The following is an 18,114-nucleotide window of genomic DNA, read 5'->3' on the forward strand; positions in this document are numbered from 1 at the left end:
GCCAGCCAGCGCCCGCCGAACACCGCCACCCGCGCCGCCGGCCCGCGGCCCGGCTCGACCCGCAGCCCCTGCACGCTGGCCTCACGCAGCACGCTCCTCCGCGCCGCCGTCCCGCCTCCACTCAGCCGGAACGCCACCACCTCCGGGCCCGTGCCTGCAGGACACCGCGTCAGCCACCGCCGCCGCTGCTCCCACCGCCCACCTCGTCCCGTCCCGCTCCCATCCCGGTCCCGCCGCTCACCCGCCAGCAGCGCGTCCCCCGCGAACTCCAGCGCCGTCACCGGCGCCACCAGCGCCACCGACTCCATCTTGGCGGCACCCCCACGGCCCCGCCAGCCGCCCATTGGCCGAGCCGCGTGGCCCCGCCCCCAGAGAACGCGGAGGCGGCGCCCGTCTCTGCACGCTTTATTGGCGCGCGACGCGGCCCCGCCGCGCACGTGGTCCGCGGCCCCGCCCCCCCGCACAGCGCGGGAAAAGGCCACGTGCGCGCGGCCAGGTCCCCGCGCCTACAGCTCCAAGTGCACCCCGCTGTAGGCCTTGTCCACTGTCCACTCGCCCGGGGCTCCGGCCCCGGCTCCCGCATCGGCCCCCGCCCCCGCATAGCGCTCCATCTCCTGCTGGAACTGCTGCTGCCGCCGGCGGTTAGGGTCGACATTGATCCAGTTGTTGGCGATCCACTTCGTGCCTTGGGTGACCAGGCAGCCTCCGTGCAGGGCGAAGTCGTCCAGCTCCCCCACCCAGCCTGCAAAAGAGCAGAGCCGTGGTAGGAGGTGGTGAGGAGGGCAGGCAGAGCCAGAACCGTGCGGGGACACCTGGCCAGCAAACACTGATGTTGGTTCTCCTGCCTGCAGTGCCTGCTTGGATTTGAGCTGATACATCGTACAGGAGTAGCTCCTCCTGCCACCCCTCCATCTTAGTGCCACCCCACCCTAGTGCCTATGAGGAGTTCACCAGGGCACACTCCTGGGTACAAAATGCTCATTGCCTCCACATCTCCATTCAGCACAAGGGGGCTCTTGCATTCTGCATCACAGCAGCTGTTTTTCTCAACTCTTCCCAAAAAGGGAAGCTGGCATGGAAGAGATGAGTGCTGCTGGTAGAAGGTCTGTGAAGTCAGAGGCTGATAGCCATTTTGGAGACTGCATTTCAGCAGTTCTAAATGACCCTCTCTTTACAGAGGTCCCATGGTTTTTCTGTGGCAGACTTGCACCAGCAGCTACTTTCCATTTAGGAACAAATTGCTCATAAAAACACAACAGGGCTCTTCTCGCAGCATTGATGGTCTTGATATTCTCACCCAACAGCCCAAACACTGGTCTTGTGACCTCCTCTCTGTGGATTTTCTAGAGATGGAAATATGGGCTGCTCCCAGGGGCCCTGGGAGTTTATACTCCTTCCTCCCACCACAGCTCAAAATCTGCCATCGAAACCCTCTGGAGCCATGCTCACCAGCAGCCTGGAATATTCATGTCAAAGCCCAGCCTGTCAGGGCAAACCACACTGTGCTTCATGACAAAAACAGCCCTAAGGACAGATACCACGGGGTTGTGGCTGAGCTACAAAGCAGGCGTCGGCCCCAAGCCTTGTGTGGGGTGGCCCCTGCCTGCCTGTGCTGCAGAGCTGATGGCCGTGCCTTTGTCTACCTCCCCTCCCCACCCCTTTGGGCAACACCACATCAGTGACACATTCTGAATTGCAGACCAAGTTCCAGCAGGAGTTTCAGCTTGCACAGCAGGATGGGAGGCAGCTGGCGGTGGCGAGTGCAGCCAAGGTCTTTGTTTGCTAGCTAGTCCCGTCCCCCAAAGACATCAGGAGCCACTGACCTACTGCCTGTAAACAAAGGCCTTTCAGAGTCAGGAAGCTCCTACCCAGCTGGTGACAAGAAGATTCTACAGTTCCCACTAGCAGGCAGCTATCCCCTTTAGCTGTTTTCTGAGCTCCCAGCTACAGCAAGAAGATAATGGCTGTCACCTCCTGCAGTCTACCCCTCCCAAGAGCCAAGTCTTGAAACAAGCCCATACCTTCTCCATCAGACAGGTAGTTGTACCAGAAGACAGCAGTGCCTTGCTGAGGTTTCACTCGCAAATTGCCCTTGTCGCAGTTTTTCCGAGTATCTCGCAGGTCAACATCGTTCTGGATCAAAGACTGGGGAGGAACCACAGGGAAGGTGTTGCCAATGGGGCTGGAATGAGGCACATGCACTGGGCTATTCCTGCTACCAGCCATCACCCTGCTCCTTGCCCCACAGGGACAGCTCAAGGGTGACACAGGGGCTTTCACAACCCATCCAGAGTAGCCAGTTTCAGTCCCCTGGAGGTCCATAACCTGTTTCTGAGCAGCTGCCCATTCCTTAACACATTGCCTGGCAGGAGCACAACATACCTGCCAAGGCTTAGTCTGAGGAAACGTGCTCAGAGAGAAGCAAGCAGGACTCATGTTGTGGCAGCAAGGCCAAGAGACTGCCCCTCACATCTCTGAGCAGGGAGAGCTGCAGCTGTCAAAGCCCTGTGCTTCTTCCCTTGGCCTCAGAGGGAGAAGACCATAAGCAGAGCACAGCTTCCCTAACACTCAGCAGCCTCACACACCAGCCCCCTTCTGCAGTCACAGTGAATGAAGACATTCAAAGAGGGATTCAGAATCCCCAGGGGTAACATGAAGGTGAGGTTCATTTACCATCTCTTCGTACGTCCTGTTATCAGCAATAGGAAAGACCGTCTCGCCTCCCCCAGTCACATTGTTCAGGTAGAACAGCACAGTCACATACCTGCAAGACAGAGGGGCTGTCAGGTGGCACACCTGGAACACCTGGAGGAGAGGCACAGGGGCTCTCCACACCCTGCCCCTCCACCATACATACAGTAGCTCCTCCAAGACATAACAAGGCACATGATTTACACCATCAGCTTTTCTCGAAGAATAACACAAGGACAACAAAGAAAATCCCCACCCAGAACAGTGAGAGTGCGCTTGTAGGCTCTGGTGGGGATGGCCCAGCAGCTCTGCACATCACTCTGACCTCCTTGTGAGGGCCCACAGGATTTGCCTGCCTTCTCCTTCAAACCCCTTTATGCCAGTGATCTCCTGAGCTGGTTTGTGAGCCCCATAACCCAGGCACCAAGTCCCATGCGGGGCGAAGTGAGATGTCTCTCCACAGCCCTTCTCTAACGCGTTCCAGACTGTGTCAGGGCAGAGCTTACCGGCAGGAGGTCTCAAAAGGAGCGCTCTCGTTGGCGACGAGCTTCGTGTGGCTGCAGGCAGTCTCAGGGAACACGGGGCCACTGTCCATGTGGGCATGGTAGTGCCCTCCCTGGTCGTACCGCACAACCTGGAGGGGCTCGCTGTGCTCCACGATCTCGGGGGGCAAGCGAGTCAGGCGCATCACCCTGGGGAAGAGCAGGACAGGTGAGCGGGAAGCACCCTCAGCCTGGTCAGATGCTACTCCCAAGCAGTGAATACACCAAGAGAAAGAGAACCCCCTTCCCCAACAGACCGGAGAGACAGATGGCTGCATGCCAAGAGATAACCTTATAGATAATCCTTATAGATCTGTTGGTCCATCAGTATCAGTCAGAAAGCCCTTGTCAAGGTTAATAAAAAAACCCAAAAAACCAAAACCGAAGGATGCATCTCCAGCAGGACTGCTCTCAGGAAGTCTTTGCTTGCTCAGCAAGATCCTTTCTTTCTGTGCGTGTCCCTGGAGCCTTCATGTGTCATCACTTCTCTGGACTCCTGCACACCACCTACAGACCTCAGGGACAGTTAGCAAAGCACAGGGCCCCTGCTGAGAGTGAATGAGAGACTAGCTCTAGGAATAGTCTTGTCACCTAACTCACCTTTCCCTGTTGCCTTTGCAGCAGCCTCCCCCAGGGCAGAGGGGCACTGGAAGTGACCAAGGAGACCGGAGCCCTCCTGCTCTGGGATTTTTCCACTGCTACATCTGAGATCATCCCCAAGGTAAGCAGGTACGTCTTGAGACCTGCCAAAGAACACTCAGAGCTCTGAGAATCTGGACCAGTGAAGCCCTTGGGGCAGGTGCAAGGAGAACATGGCACCTGGGCAGGATGGCAAAGCCCCTCCAGGCACTGCATGGTCCCAAGGAGGACTAACAGCCTCCTTCAGCACTGTGTCTTCACATCCTCCTAACAGCCAACTGAGGAGCGTCCAAGTGGAATGCTGATACGTGGTGTGTGTGCTGGCTGGCACGGAGAAGGTGGCAGCCACAGTCTGCTCTAATCAAGGCAATATGCGACCCCATTCTCCCGCTGGAATGCGCTGAAGAAAAGGAGTGGCCAACAGCCATTTTCAAGCTTCAGGACAGATTTTACCCACCCATGTTCTGGGTGAGGACCAGCACCACAAGAACAAGAGAGTCTCCAGCCAACTATTTGAAACTCACCAATGCTACACGATTTGGTCTGAGTGCTGGGTTTCATCTGAGATGAACTGAAGGGTAAGAGGTTCTCCCATCTGCCGTGAGCTGCCCTACAATATGTGTGCTTGGAGGATTGAACTAACTTGGCTTATTTTGGGTGAAGTCGTGCTTGTTAAAAAGTCAGTTCTGAGTAGCTAAGACAGATTTCAGTGAAATGCATGAGTAACTAAAGCAAATGACAGCAACTACTGGCGCCCAGACAGCATTGGAAATGGGCAGCTTCTCCCAGTAAGCTCATTTACTAATTAGAATGAAGTATTTCATATACTGCCAAATCTTCCTGGTTTTATAGGGCTGTTCCCAAAAGTGAATGGAGATGCTGAAAGGTTTGATTTTTCTTTTTCCCCTTCCACGGGACAATACAAATTCTTGTTCTAATGAAAACCTTCTCTTCCCATTTTGTGCCTGTGTTAACTGCTCTTTATACTCCAAAGACTTTCACACAATTAGGAAATGTAGATGTTAGCAAGTCTGCCCCTGCCTCTCCCAGCACAGGTGATCCTCGTGCCTCCCCAAACCCAGCCACCCCTTGGCTGCTTGGCCCTTACCTTTGCCGTATGGCTCTCATGACCTGGTGTGCCCCCTCGCCCTGGTACAGCCAGGTGTGCTGGCTGTTGCGCACCAGGTCACTCATCTTCACCTTCTGGCTTCCCATGTACTTATGGAAATCACGGATATTCAACTGTTTGAACTCCTCCAGACTCAGCACACCTACAGGAACAGAGAAGAAGCTGCCTGACTCCGGTGCAGGTAATAGTTTCTGGCATCCTGTACTGGGAGAAAAACCAGCTGAGGGTGCTGCAGAAGCTGCCCTCCTCAAACAGACCCCAGTCAGGGTCCTGTGCCCACCATAGGCTCTGTACTCCTACACTCAGGATCACGGGCCCCAACAAGGCTCTCGCCTGCAGCAGAGAACACAGCAACCTGCCAATGTGAACCGTGCAGGGTCAGAACTGGGACAGGCAAAGCACCATTCTGAACTTTAAAAAGCTCCTAAAACACACAAACCAACCCATCAAAAGAGAGAAAAAGCCCACTACAGTTCTAACATACACAAAAAAGTCTGTGCCACCCAGTGTCTTGGGGCTTGTTACTTAGATATTTAAATAAACGTGTTTAAGGACAGAGTGGGACACCTCAGACCACATTTACCACAATATCTTGTGGGCTAGTTAAAAAAAGCCAAACTCAAAACAAGCAGTACATTCTCCTGCATTTGTGTAATTGCAAAACACGAGTGAGGAGTACATCAGGGTAGGATCTTGCCTAGGTAGAAGTAAAAGAAAAGTGAGAGCTAAAAAGCGGTTTCTCTTGTTTGCACTCAACTGGACTCAGAAAGGGGTGGACTTTTGCCTTATTTGGCTTCAGAAGACTCCTCACATTTATTGTTTCTTCTTTCTGGAGAAGGGAAGCCTCGCACTGGGGACCAGGTCCTGACACCAGCGTGCAGTGCTGTGCCCTGTGCTGCCCAGCAGCCAGCACACACCATGGGCTGGGAGTGGAGATCATTCAGGCAGCAAACCCAGTGCTGTTGGGTGCCAGCTCTGCTCCCTGGGCACAGCACCCCCCGGCAGCAGGAAGGACCAGCCACCAGGGTCAGCCTGGGACAGTTCCTCAGGTGTCAGTGGTCATGACCAAATGATCCACTGTTATTATTCCTAGTGTCTCTCTGTCCCCAATTCCCCTCACTCCCCATGGTCTGATGACGCAGGGCCACATCCAGGTTGTGACCTGGTCCCTCAGTGTCACGTACCAATCTAACAACAGAGGGAAGCAGCACTCTGGAAGCAAGGTCCTGCCAAGAGGCCTTTAACAGGACCTTTCATTTGTTAATGTCCAGAATGGTGGAAAAGCCACTGAGGACTCAGTCATACCCCTGCCAAGAATGCCACCAGCCTGGAGGAGAGGGCACAGGGTGCCCTCCGGATATTTATGCGTTCACACGGTTTCAACTCCAAAGCAGCTCCGCCTGGGCAGCTCTCAATGCCAGGTCACTGGAAGAGAGCGTGCAGAGCCTGTGCATTCACTTAATTTGATTAGGAAATGGAGTGCTGCCTAATTGAGGCCACTCTAATTAGAGCAGCAGAGGTTAGAGTGCTCATCCGGACAGTGTGGGAGCCCGAGGGAGACCAGAGCAGGAGAGGCAGCAGTGGCCTCATGGAGGGACTTTGCAGTGGCAGAGAGGGCAGTCAGTGAAAAACGCTGACAAGACCATCCTCACCGCCACTTAATTCCACCCTCCCCTGCCAGTGACATGGGACTTCCAGCCTGCTGCAGAAGTCTCCCTGAAAACAAGGGGGGTGTGGAAGGTGTGTCTTAACACCTGCATCCCATGTAACAAGAGCTCTGTAGTCAGAGCCAGAGCAATCTGTCAGACCAGGGGAGCAAAAGTGCACCCCGAAGGTCTTGCTACTACGGGGCACAAATCAAGGCAGGTGTGACAGGGGAGAGGGAGTGCAGAGTTGTGTTCTGGTGCTGCTCCTGCAAGACCCAAGCCCAGGTGGTGGGACCAGTCTGCTGTTAGATTGGTGATGCAGGGGCAGGAGTGCTGTGATATCAGGTTTACACTGAGTTTACTTTCCTGAGAAGGTTTCTAAAGCAGTGTTACTTTCCTCTGCAGAACTCAGCTAGAGAAACAGGCCAGAGTAGGGACACGGCTCTTGCTCTGCCTCACATGGCTGCATGAGGCATCCAACGTGCTGAGGGCAAAAGGGATTCCCCAAAACCTGGTCTTACCATTCCCATCAGGATCAGCCTTGACTGCTGTGTACATCTCACGGATGTTTTCAGGGGTCATCCACCTGCCATTCCCAAGCCGAGTGTGGGTCAACACCTGAAATTCATAAATGGATCAACACAGGACACTGGTTTCTTGTACTCCCAAACCCCTGCAGATTCCCTGTGTGAGGCCTGGCAGGCTCTCCTCTGCAGAGCCAGCCAGGCACCGGCACATTTCCGCAGAAACACAACTGTGGTGAGAATCATCTGGCAGGCACACACGGAGTGTGGCTGGTGAGTGCTGTTATTTCCAGTTTAGGTCATGGCAAATGACTGCTGGGACTTGGTTAACCAGCCCTGAGGTGGAGGGGGCACAGCTCTTTCTCTTGAAGGGAAAGTAAAGCTATCGATGATAAAAGTGAACGCTTTTCCTTGTCCAAGATAAGGGCTTGGAACAAAATGCTTCCTTTTCATGTGTGCAGAGAGATGTAGGATCCTGAAGAGCTCCCAGCAGGCTCCAGAGAAAGGAGCCTTGCCCTGCATTGTGACTGGTGCAGTTTCCCATACTCTGCAACACCTGTGGCCCACAGGATGAGTCAGACCCCAGCTCCACCTGAAATGGGAGCCTAGGGACGGACATCCTTGGACTGCCAGGACCTGCCCTGATGCACCCTCCTATAAAGGGCAAGGGTGCTGAAGAGCTGTGGACAATGTGCTCATTATCCCCCCTGGGCTCCTCAATAGGGGTGGCTTTGCTGGGGCTTTTGAATTCACACAGGGAGTTTCCCACAGGCTGCACAAAGCAGGGCCCAGGCGACAAACTCACTTCCTGGGACAACCCAGCAAGAGGCAACCCACAACACAAGGAACATTTTATCCAGCATATTCAAAACACATGTGTCCTGCCAAGGACCACTGCCACCTCCCAATAGCATGATAACTACTGCACATTGCCCCAGAAACTTCCATGCTGAAGGCCAGCAAAAGCCTTGAGACATAAAATCCAGCAAATACTGATTGGTATACACTGGGGTCTGCCCTACCCAAGCACATGAGTAACCAAGAGACCATCTGAGGAGGGGACCTGCCAGAGGGTGCCCAGCAAACCACCCCTGGTCTGTCCAACACTCTACCTCTTTGAGCTGCAGCTGCCCATCCTGATTATGGTCCAGGAGATTGAAAATGTCCATCTGGCTGATTTCAATCATTTCCATGGCTTCCTCATAGTCATCTGTTGGTAAGATCTGGCTCTTCTGCAGCCCCTTCAGCTTTGCAAGATGGACGATGAGCTTGCACTCCTCCTCTGTCAGGAAGTCAGGAATTTCTAAAGCAAAAGTGTGAGCACCAACAGAGACTGAGGAACTGTTACATTGGGATCCCATACCACTGACAGGAGACTCAGGAAAAAAAAAAAAAAGAGGTGGGGTGTAATTTAGGAACTGCCTAAGTTTGGGACATTCAAAGACATCCACCCTTCTACCAGAAGAGCTCTCACACCACACACCTGAGCTGCTGGAGGCAGGTATTTTTACAGCAGCAGTTCCTAAATGTTTGGATGCAGAGGTCAAGCCCTTAAACTCTCTCACACATACCACAATGGACAAAGGAGTGAACAAACATGCATATCACTGCATATTACCATTTCAAAGGTGCCATGTTAATCACAGTCTGGGAATTGCTGCTTTACAGGAAGGGAGGCCAAAAATCCTTACAGTGGGCAGTGGTGACGGCCCAGGTTTCAGGCTTCCTTGTTCTTTACACAGAACCAAATACCTTTTGCACATACAATTCAGGGGAGCATGGCCCAGTGCTCTACTATAAAACTCAAACAGAAAGGAGAAAAATTCTAACTTTCCCCCCTCAATCTCTTGATCCTCCACTAAAAATGGTCTTCAAATGCAATATTAAAGGGGAACATACTGCACGTGGAGGATGCCACACTCCATATCCAGGTATCACCAACTTTCCTTTGCAGCATAAGCCCAGCAGCAATCAGGCAATTCCAGGATCCCAAGCAAATTTAAATGCAGAGAAATCCTCTGATGACCATGAGGAGATTTCTAGCTGCATACTGGACATGCACTTGGAAAGTGCTGGCATGGTCCCATTCCAGAGTTAGGCTGTGGCCCAGAACGTTGAGAGGATCCTCGTGGCTGGTATCTGTCACTACTGTGGTGATCTTGTTACCAGCTACTGAGATTTTTGAAAAGGGAAAGAAAAGCCACCAATGCAGGACAGCTTAAGTGCTCCTAGATCCACGGTCCTGCTCCCCAAAACTGTAGCTTCCTGGAGCTCCTGCAGGTATGTGCCAAAGACATATTATAGATCAACTATGGCAGCAATCCTCAAATGGGGGAAAAAAATTAATTACTTCCGTGACCTGAAATCAACCGTATCAGCTCAGGCTGTCAATAAGCAGTTGGCTTCTTGCTAAGTACACACTAGAACTAGCACTGTAGAGAATGGGCTGTTCCTGGGAAGCCCCAGGAGCACAATGCAGCCAGCTGTATCTGTAACACCCTCCCAGGAAGCAATTTCCGCCACAGGCAGCACAGGATCCTTGTGCCAGAGGAGCTTCCACTGACCAGTTTGAACCTCGTGGCACAGCACCAGGTCCAAATGAACTGTGTGTGCTGGCAACCAGCACCCCCAGTATTTCCAGCTCCCTAGACTGGGCTACAATAATGATGGATTATGGAATCTTAATTATGTGCTGGAGGAAGGACAATTCTGCTCTTCAGTGGTAGTTACAGGATTTCAGAAGGAAGCAGGAATTCTGTTAACCAGAAAGTGTGCTGTCATGCAGGTTGCAAGGTGAGAGGGTTTCCAGCTGAGTGCTGCCAATCCCATCCGCAAACAACCTGGCTCCACAGCTGCAAATTAGTTCCTCTCTGCCCTCAGCTCTCCTAAACAGTTAATTTCTGGCTGTGAGACCATCCTATCTCCCTACCCATTCAACAATAGATCCAGCTAAACAAATGCCTCCTAATTGACTTTAAGCAACACTTGATTGCTTTCCCAAAAAACAAAAGAGAGAAAACACTGGGGTTTATGAAATAATGACTAATCCTGGAGCAAGAGAAAGGGGATGGGTTGGAGCATTGGTGTCAAACAGAGATTCAATTTTGGCTGAAAGCGCCCTAAGACACATGGGCCAAGTCATTCATTCCTCCCCAACTGCCCTCATTTCCACACCTGCTGATCTAAGCCAAACCCCTGCTAAAATACAAACAATCAGGGCCGCTGGCAAACAAAAATTGGAGCATTGTCTTCCCCACGAGGGCTCTGAAAGGGCCGCACTTAATGAGGATGGATTGACAGAGAGGTGGCTCCTAGGCTATAAAAGACACCCCACAGTCAGGAGCAGCTCAGTCCGGGTGCACTGCCCGTCCTCCCGCTCTGAGCATGGTCACAGCCCACCACAGGCACCCCTCGAGGGCAGGTGGCCCATGGCTGCTGTGTCTCATGGTGTGGCTGCTGCTCTGGGGCTCTCCGGGAGCCTGGGCGAGCTACCTGAGGAGATCCTCCAGCTGCCTGCCCATCCCACACCGCATGGCCTTGTGCTACGATATCGGCTACTCCGAGATGAGGATCCCCAACCTGCTGGAGCATGAGACCGTGACAGAAGTCATCCAGCAGTCTTCCAGCTGGCTGCCCTTGCTGGCCAGGGAGTGCCACCCAGATGCAAGGATTTTCCTCTGTTCCCTCTTTGCACCAATCTGCTTGGACAGGTAAGATGTTTTTACAAGTTATTTCAGCTGTAACAGTTAACTCTCCCCAAGAGCACAGCTGCATGTGCCTCTGGACAGAAAATGCACGTGCTGTTAACAGTGCAGTCCCCAAGAAGCTGTGCTGCCCCTCTTGGCAAAGGGCAACTGGACTACTCAGCAGGGTGAAAGCGAAACATGAGCATTTCATCTGGTAGAAGCAGAAACATTATGTTCCCTCCTTTAGATTTTCCTGCTCTCCCACCCCAGGCACTGCTGCCTGGCCACCCCCTTGCACACCAAAGTAGCTGCTGGCACCCACCATCTTCAGCTCCTACCTCCCAAGAAGCCCCTCACCCCAGCTCCTGCCCCAAACATGTCTCTCAGCCCAACAGTTCCAGCAGCAGAGGGAAATCCCCAGTTCTGAGATGCAGCCCTCAAAGTACAGAGCTGCTAAGGAAATTGGGTACCTGATCAGGCATCTGTAAAGGTAAGCAGCCTTCACCCAACTACAGAAGATCCCTGGGGGCTGGGGTGGGGCAAAGGGCTTCTGACAGCAGCCTGTATGGAACAACCTCATCCCTCCTGTCCTCAGAAATTCATTGTTTGCTGCCTGGACGCGAATGTTCAAAAAAATCAAAGCTCCCCAAACTGCCTGCTAGCACTGCAGTGTGCAACACAGCCTCGTGGACAGCAGTGGTGCCAGGGCTCAACCCTCAGCCTGCTGCCAGGCATTTGGAGGTGCTGAAGCCCCATCCCCTCCCCAGGCTCATCTACCCCTGCCGCAGCCTCTGCGAAGCCGTCAAGAGAAGCTGCGCGCCCGTCATGGCTTGTTACGGCTACCCCTGGCCCGAAATCCTCAACTGCAACAAGTTCCCTGCAGATCATGAGCTGTGCATCGCAGCAGTCTCCATGGATGAAAATGCCTCCAGCAGGAGAAGTAAGAGGTTTTTAACTCACGTACTTTCCCATATGTAACACTCAAAGCTCAAAAGGATGATCCTATGACTTGTTTCTATTCTGAATATTTCTGGTTTTAAGCTGTATTTTTTTAAAAAATATATAAATCATAGTTTTGTTCTCTCTGGGAACTGTGTCTAGAAAATTAGCATAACATTGACTGTGGCTTGTTCCTCTCTCTGCTGTATTCATTAGCTCCCTGGGCGCCATCATACCCCACAGGGTTTGGGGCAGGGGGAAGGAATGGCTGTAAAGCCTCCAGCCCAGGCACAGCAGGAGAGCTCATGGAGTGCAGGCTCCCGGCAGCGAGATGTGCTTCCAGCAGAGCAATGGAGCTGCAGCCCTGATCTTTCAGCTGTGTCCAGGGTTTAAAAACATGCAAAAAGAAATGTTTTGCAAGCCTTCTCTTTAAACATTGGGAAACATCACACAGGAACATGAGCCTCTGCAGACATGAGTTACACCAGAAAAAAATTTGTCTGAAAGACTAAATTAAACACCCAGATACTGATGAACACTGGGGTAGATTCGAGAGCAGTTAAGGGGAGAACAGACATTTCAACAACATCATTTCAGCATCACTGGATGGAGTCTGGCTACAGCACTGGCTTTGCTGTTTCATCCTAGCGAGGAGATCCTCATTAAGCATTTTCACTGCTGCTTTAAAATGCAGCAACACACAGAAGTCTGAACAAAGCACAACAAGTGGGACCCGCTCCAATCACAGGAAGGAGAGCTTAACATTTCCCACCCTGGCAGTCTCTGCAGGGACTGGGTAGCTCAGGAAGAAGTGTCACTTGGAAGCAGCAAGCCACCATTTGCAGATCTCAAAATTTCATTGCATGATTTCCAGTGAAGCTTGACAAGGGGGTTATAACCAAATTTCTGTTGCAGCAGTGCCCCGAGCCAGCTGCAAGGACTGCGAGCTTGAGGAGGCCAGCACTGCCAGGGAGATCCTGGAAAGCCTCTGTGCCAATGATTTTGGTGAGTACCCTCCTCTTCCTCTCAATTGCTGCTGTTCCCTTCAGCAGCCAAGCAGTGGCATGGACAGAAAATGGCTTTGCCACAACATACTGACTAGGAGGAATTGCAGCTTTTACAGTAGAGGCCAGGTATTTTCAGGTCCCACTTTACCTGTGAGGCAGCAGGAGCGCTTGGCTCCAGGCAGCACCAAAGGTGAAGACCTGCTTAATTTCTGACTAGGTTTTGGTCTGTGGCTGCTAAAAGTAAGCACTACTCTGGTTTTGCCTTTGAGATCAACATTTCCATCAATGTCCACAAAAACCTTTAGCAAAATCCATGCTGGCTACTTCAAACTTCAATACTGTTGTTCTAGTAATGTGACTCTTCCTCTCCTAGCCCAAGCAGGCAGCAGCATTGGCTCTGCTCAGTCAGCTGGGAGGAAGTTTTCAATATATGGCCCTGAATTCAGGCATGCATATAAAAAATATTTTTAATTAAAAAAAAATGTTACAAATCCTGGGCTGCTGTCAGTCACGTCACCTCCTGAAATCCCAGTTCAGAGAAAACTCAATTTGCAGGAGACTGGGACTGCTTGCTTATGCCTGTGCTTCCCACAGGGTTTCTGCCCATGCAGTGGTGCTGATAAACTTTTGCCACTCTCATGAGGAAAACGGAGTGAGAAAGAAGTCTCCCAAGTAACAAACAGTAGGACAAAAGGAAAAGGCCTCAAGTTGCATTGGAGAGGTTCAGATTGGGTATTAGGGAAAACATCTTCACTGGAAGGGTAGTCAAGCCCTGGAACAGCCTGCCCAGAGAACTGGTTGAGTTACCATCCCTGGAGGTACTTAAAAGATATGTGGATGTGGCACTCGGGGACATGGTTTAGTGGTGGACTGGGCAGTGTTGGATTAATGGTTGGACTTGATGGTAGATGTCTTTTCAACCTAAATGATTCTATGACTCTAAGAACAGTGTTCAGTACTGGGGACTAACCTCAGATGAGAACTTTTACAAGTTCACTGCAATTACAAGAAATTGGGCAGATGCCTCCCCACGTTACAGAGACAGCAAAGAAGCCTTGGGCTGGCTCTTTGTGTTTAGGCAGGTGAGAGCTATGAAAAGCAATCAGAACTAAGAGCTCTTTTTCCAACCCCTGCAGCAGTGAAAATCCGGATCCTGAGGAAGAACACAACCACGAGTATCTCGGACTTTGACCTGGACCCTTCCAGGGTGGAGGTGCTGAAGCATGGCCCTCTCCTCAGGACTGAAATCCCCTCCAGGCTCCAGCAGTGGCTGGACATTGATGCCACCTGTGCCCACAACATCATGAGGGGCACTCATGCTGGGGTCTTTGTTGTAAGTGGCGAGGTACAGAGTGACAAGGTGGTGGTGAACAAGGCCTATGCCTGGCAGAAGAGGAACAGGAACCTACACCAGGCGGTGCGGAGGTGGAAACATCACCGCTGCCCTGAACAGGCGGGACGGAAGGTCTGAAAAATCTCAATTCCAACAATAAGAAACTGCTCCCTTCCCTATGGCTAGAAAACTCCTTTCCCTGGCAAGTGGTGCTTTGGAGATGTACAGTCAGTATTTCTAGGTGATTCGAAGCGGTCATAGTGCACAGATAGGGCCTCACTACAGATCCCTGTTTTACCAAGACAGAGCTTAAGGATGCAAGTTTAACATGTTCCTCTAACAAGGCTCTGCAGATCCAGGATGTGTGATGGACAGCTTTGTGTAGGATCCAACATCACAACAAAACTGAACTCTGCAGGTGAGCACAAACTAAAAAGACCTGTAGTAACAGTTCCTTCTACTTCTCATCATCAGAGCTGGTATTTCAGCTTCATTATTTGACCCTGAGACATTGATGCTGTTCCAGTGCCTGCTTGCTTTTTGTCCAGAGATTACATGAAAGCTGCCCTGACTGCTAAGTGATACTTCTTATGTAATGGAGCAAATACTTTACTCTTGAACAGTCTGAGGTAAATTAAGGGGGTGAAGAACCCACCCCAGCAATGCCCAGACCCTTAAAAAATGCACACTAAACTCTGCTCTTGAGCAGTCACTCAGGCTGTCCCTTTAGCTTCCTGCACTGAGAACTCATGAGCATCTGCACAGGTAAAAGGAAACAGCCATTCTCAAGCAGGAAAGGCGCAGAGCAAAGATAGCTGAGGGTTTCTGCATAAGAGGGAAAACCATTTTCCAACATCAGAAATTCAGTTTGGATCAGAAGATTCCAGTAACCAGGGATATCACAAGAGCCTTGAGAAAAAGCAGTGTGAGACATCAGCTGTTAAAAGCTCTGCTTTGGTGTGATCAGCAGCTTTGCTCAGGACTGGGAGGTGAGCCCCAGCCACAGCACAGAAGGTGCTACTTGCAGTTCTGATATAGGAGCAGAGGAGAAACATTCCACAGCTGCCTGGCCTTCCAGCTGCACACAGTGAAGACAGAAAAGGTGGGAAAACTCAGCCTCACCAAGTCCTCCACAGCTCACTCTCATCCAAGCAAGACTGTCGCTCCCTGCAGGGTACCCACAGCCACAGCTCTGTGCTCCAGACCCCAGAGCAGAAAACAGCAAATCCCCTAATGAGAATCCCTAATGAGTCGGATTTCTTCTACTGCCTAACAAAGCACTGTCCATGGAAAGTTTTCTATATTGGCTTAAACCTGGGGCTGAAATTAAAAAAAAAAAAAAAGGGGGGGGGGAAACCCAGCCTTTTGGAGGAACGTTTTCTGCCCCGCTGGTGCTGCCTGCAGTCTCGGCTGTGGCCACCGCCCGGTTTGATGGAGACACGTTGCCTCCCCGTGCTTGTAAAACTCACCAACAATCCACGGCCTGGGCTCCTCCTCACACCAATGTGGGCTGGAATGAGCGCTCACACGCTCACACTGGAATTCAGCTGCGCCCTGACATTTGTGCAGTGATTACTTCTCTTTCCTGAGGCTCGGAAGAAAACCAACGAAATTTCCTATTCTTATTCCTCCCCACTGCCTTGTCTTACAAACTGCTGCCCAATCCACAGAATCTGCTGTCAGGTGGTCCCTGCAATGTCAGTATCTTCTGAACAGACTGCGTCTGGAAAACACAACTGAACACATAAAAGCTCTGAAGGTTGAAAAGGTTTTGTCTGATTTATTTTCCATTAATAGGGTTATTTGATTACTAGTGTTTCCCAACTAAAAAGTGCACAGATGGTCTGACTTACAAGCTTTAGAAATGATGCCTTGTAGCCAGAGGGAAAAAAAAAATAGGGCAGGCATTTTTTCATAGCTCCATGAAATGAAAGCTTCAGTTTGATGCAGATGTGACTTACTCACATTTAAAAAACAAACCACAAGTTCCCCTACGGTGCCCAGCCCATGCTCCAAAGCCCAGAGCTCACATTAAATCATTAATGGGTGTCTGCTGCTGTGGTCCCACTACAGTCTGCTCTGCTGAAAGCAAGGATCACAGATCAGCCACTGCTTCCTTAAATTGGCTCCCATATGCCACAGCACTTTGTCTTAAATCCCCAGAAACGCAACAGTCTTTGCTAAGGACTTCTGCATTTATCAAATGCAACCAAGTTAAAGACACACTTCCACTAATTTAAGCAAAAGAGATGAAATAAATTAGTTTTTTAAAAAACAGCTGAATTAGATTGGTACTGTTTGCATAGATAGAGAAGTCTCTGAAAGTCTTTTAAAGTCAGAGTTGGCTCCTGGCAGGTTCATCCAAGAGATAAGAGCTGTCTTGCGACTTGCAGCTTCTAAATAAGGGAGTCCTTATCAGAGGACAAAGGAGAACAGGCTCTTGTGGCATCTCAAATGGTGAATGTCTGTAGCTGTGTGATGGCATCCTCAGGGAGCAATGCTTCCCTCAGAACCAATGGAGGTGCTGGAACAACAAGCTAAAAATTGTGGGATTGCTGCTGCCAGGACCAACCTGCCTTTTATCACCTTCAGCACCTTCCCTGCAGGCCAGGACCAACTCTTTCACTGCAGTGGTAGTGGTGGGGCAGGGAAGGTGGAAACAGAAGTTCTCCTGAGTGAAAACCAGAGTGATTGCCCCAGACTGAGGTTCTGGTACTGACATTGGTTTTGTGATGCTGTGGGGTATCAGTTCCAGGCTGGTGTACCTGTTTCCTGAACGTCAGACAGAAATCCACCATGAAATTGGCAAACCATGAGTACCACCTACCTAGAAATGACAAAAGAACTTTGTATAGTTTTTCCAGATACTTACTGCATTAATGGAGTTTAATAAGAAATGTATGGTCAGGCTTTCAGTGTATATAATCTCTTTGGAATCAGAAAAGAACCCTCTGTTTATATTACTGAGAAAGCATCTGAAAGATTCTTCATGCTGTCTTTTCAGAGACAACAGGTTTTCTCTGACTTTGCAGTAGCAGAAATTTTGTAATGATCTGTCGCCCCAAAAATTAATTTGAATATTCTCAGTGGATTTCCCGAACACAGAGTTCAATTAATGAGACTTTACCAGACACAGCAAAAAAAATCACAGAAAGGTAAAGAAGGTTTTAAAATATCTCAGAGACGGATGTTGTGTGGTTGTGTATCAGAGCAGCCAAAAATAAATCTGGAACAGGATGCAAAATGGTGGAAGACATGAAATCTATCAATTCCCCTGTTACTCATTTCCTCAGCGCTGAAGCACCAACACTAAATTGCTTTTTCATAATTTATTACCAAAAGTTTGGGTATCTCTTGCCCCTTCCTAATACTGCACAGCTTCTTCGAGGTCCTCGCCAGCTGTCTATTCCGGGTATTTTAAAGGGAATCTGAAAAACCTGGAAAGGTTAATCTTCCAAATTCTTCAAAGCGGACCATCCACAACAAGTAATCCCGTATTCATACGGGGAATACCGTATCAAAACACCTTAAACGAAAGCACAGCGTCTTTAACGCAGCCCCCAGGAGCAGCAGCACAGGGAGGTGATGCAAACACGCGAGAAGTCGCTTCCCCCCGCGTGGGTGTAAGGCAGCGGCGGGTGTCAGACACACAGATACCCCCCTCCCTCCGCCGCCAGGGCAGCGCGGGCAGCGCAAACCCCCCCGCCACCGGCGCGCCCGGGGCCGGGCTCGGCCGCTGCCCCCGGCGGGGCCGGTACTCACCGAAGAGCAGCGGCTTGAGGCTGAGGGTGCGCACATTGTGGGCCCTGCCCGGCACCAGCTCCACCCGCTGCGTGTGGCCCACCTGCGGGGAGAGCAGCCGTCAGCAGCGGCCCCAGGAGCGGCCCCGGCCCCGGCCCCCGGGTCGCAGCCTTGCCTTGATGCCCTCGAGGCGCGGGAGGGCGCGGGCGGGCGGCGGCGGCGGCGGCGCGGGGGCGG

The 18,114-nt window shown here is 51.3% G+C and overlaps 2 protein-coding genes across 2 annotated transcripts in view; one reads left to right on the forward strand and one right to left on the reverse strand.

Annotated features, from left to right (window-relative positions):
* Positions 1-389: 389 nt before the first annotated feature.
* P4HTM (prolyl 4-hydroxylase, transmembrane) overlaps positions 390-18,114 on the reverse strand; it is an 18,219-nt gene continuing 494 nt past the window's right edge. Inside the window, exons 2-10 of the mRNA XM_027640305.1 lie at positions 18,053-18,110; positions 17,899-17,980; positions 8,284-8,474; positions 7,169-7,265; positions 4,981-5,143; positions 3,198-3,383; positions 2,674-2,764; positions 2,022-2,145; positions 390-742 (exon numbers count right to left, since the gene is read on the reverse strand). Of these exons, the coding sequence (XP_027496106.1) occupies positions 507-742; positions 2,022-2,145; positions 2,674-2,764; positions 3,198-3,383; positions 4,981-5,143; positions 7,169-7,265; positions 8,284-8,474; positions 17,899-17,980; positions 18,053-18,110 (1,228 nt within the window). The 3' untranslated portion in view covers positions 390-506. The remainder of the gene's footprint in view (positions 743-2,021; positions 2,146-2,673; positions 2,765-3,197; positions 3,384-4,980; positions 5,144-7,168; positions 7,266-8,283; positions 8,475-17,898; positions 17,981-18,052; positions 18,111-18,114) is intronic.
* Positions 10,222-14,701, forward strand: LOC113945719 (secreted frizzled-related protein 5-like). The gene is made up of 4 exons (XM_027640210.1): positions 10,222-10,881; positions 11,625-11,797; positions 12,712-12,801; positions 13,940-14,701. Exons 1-4 carry the CDS (start codon positions 10,556-10,558, stop codon positions 14,272-14,274), a joined length of 924 nt encoding a protein of 307 aa, XP_027496011.1. The 5' UTR covers positions 10,222-10,555; the 3' UTR covers positions 14,275-14,701.

The sequence above is a fragment of the Corapipo altera genome, unplaced genomic scaffold, assembly GCF_003945725.1.
Source record: "Corapipo altera isolate COAL_440 unplaced genomic scaffold, ASM394572v1 55, whole genome shotgun sequence".
NCBI lineage: Eukaryota > Metazoa > Chordata > Aves > Passeriformes > Pipridae > Corapipo > Corapipo altera.

Coding starts and splice junctions, on each gene's coding strand:
- LOC113945719 (XM_027640210.1), top strand. CDS start 10,556: ATGGTCACAGCCCACCACAGGCACCCCTCGAGGGCAGGTGGCCCATGG. Junction 11,798..12,711: donor AAATGCCTCCAGCAGGAGAA/GTAAGAGGTTTT, acceptor TTTCTGTTGCAG/CAGTGCCCCGAGCCAGCTGC. Junction 12,802..13,939: donor CCTCTGTGCCAATGATTTTG/GTGAGTACCCTC, acceptor CAACCCCTGCAG/CAGTGAAAATCCGGATCCTG.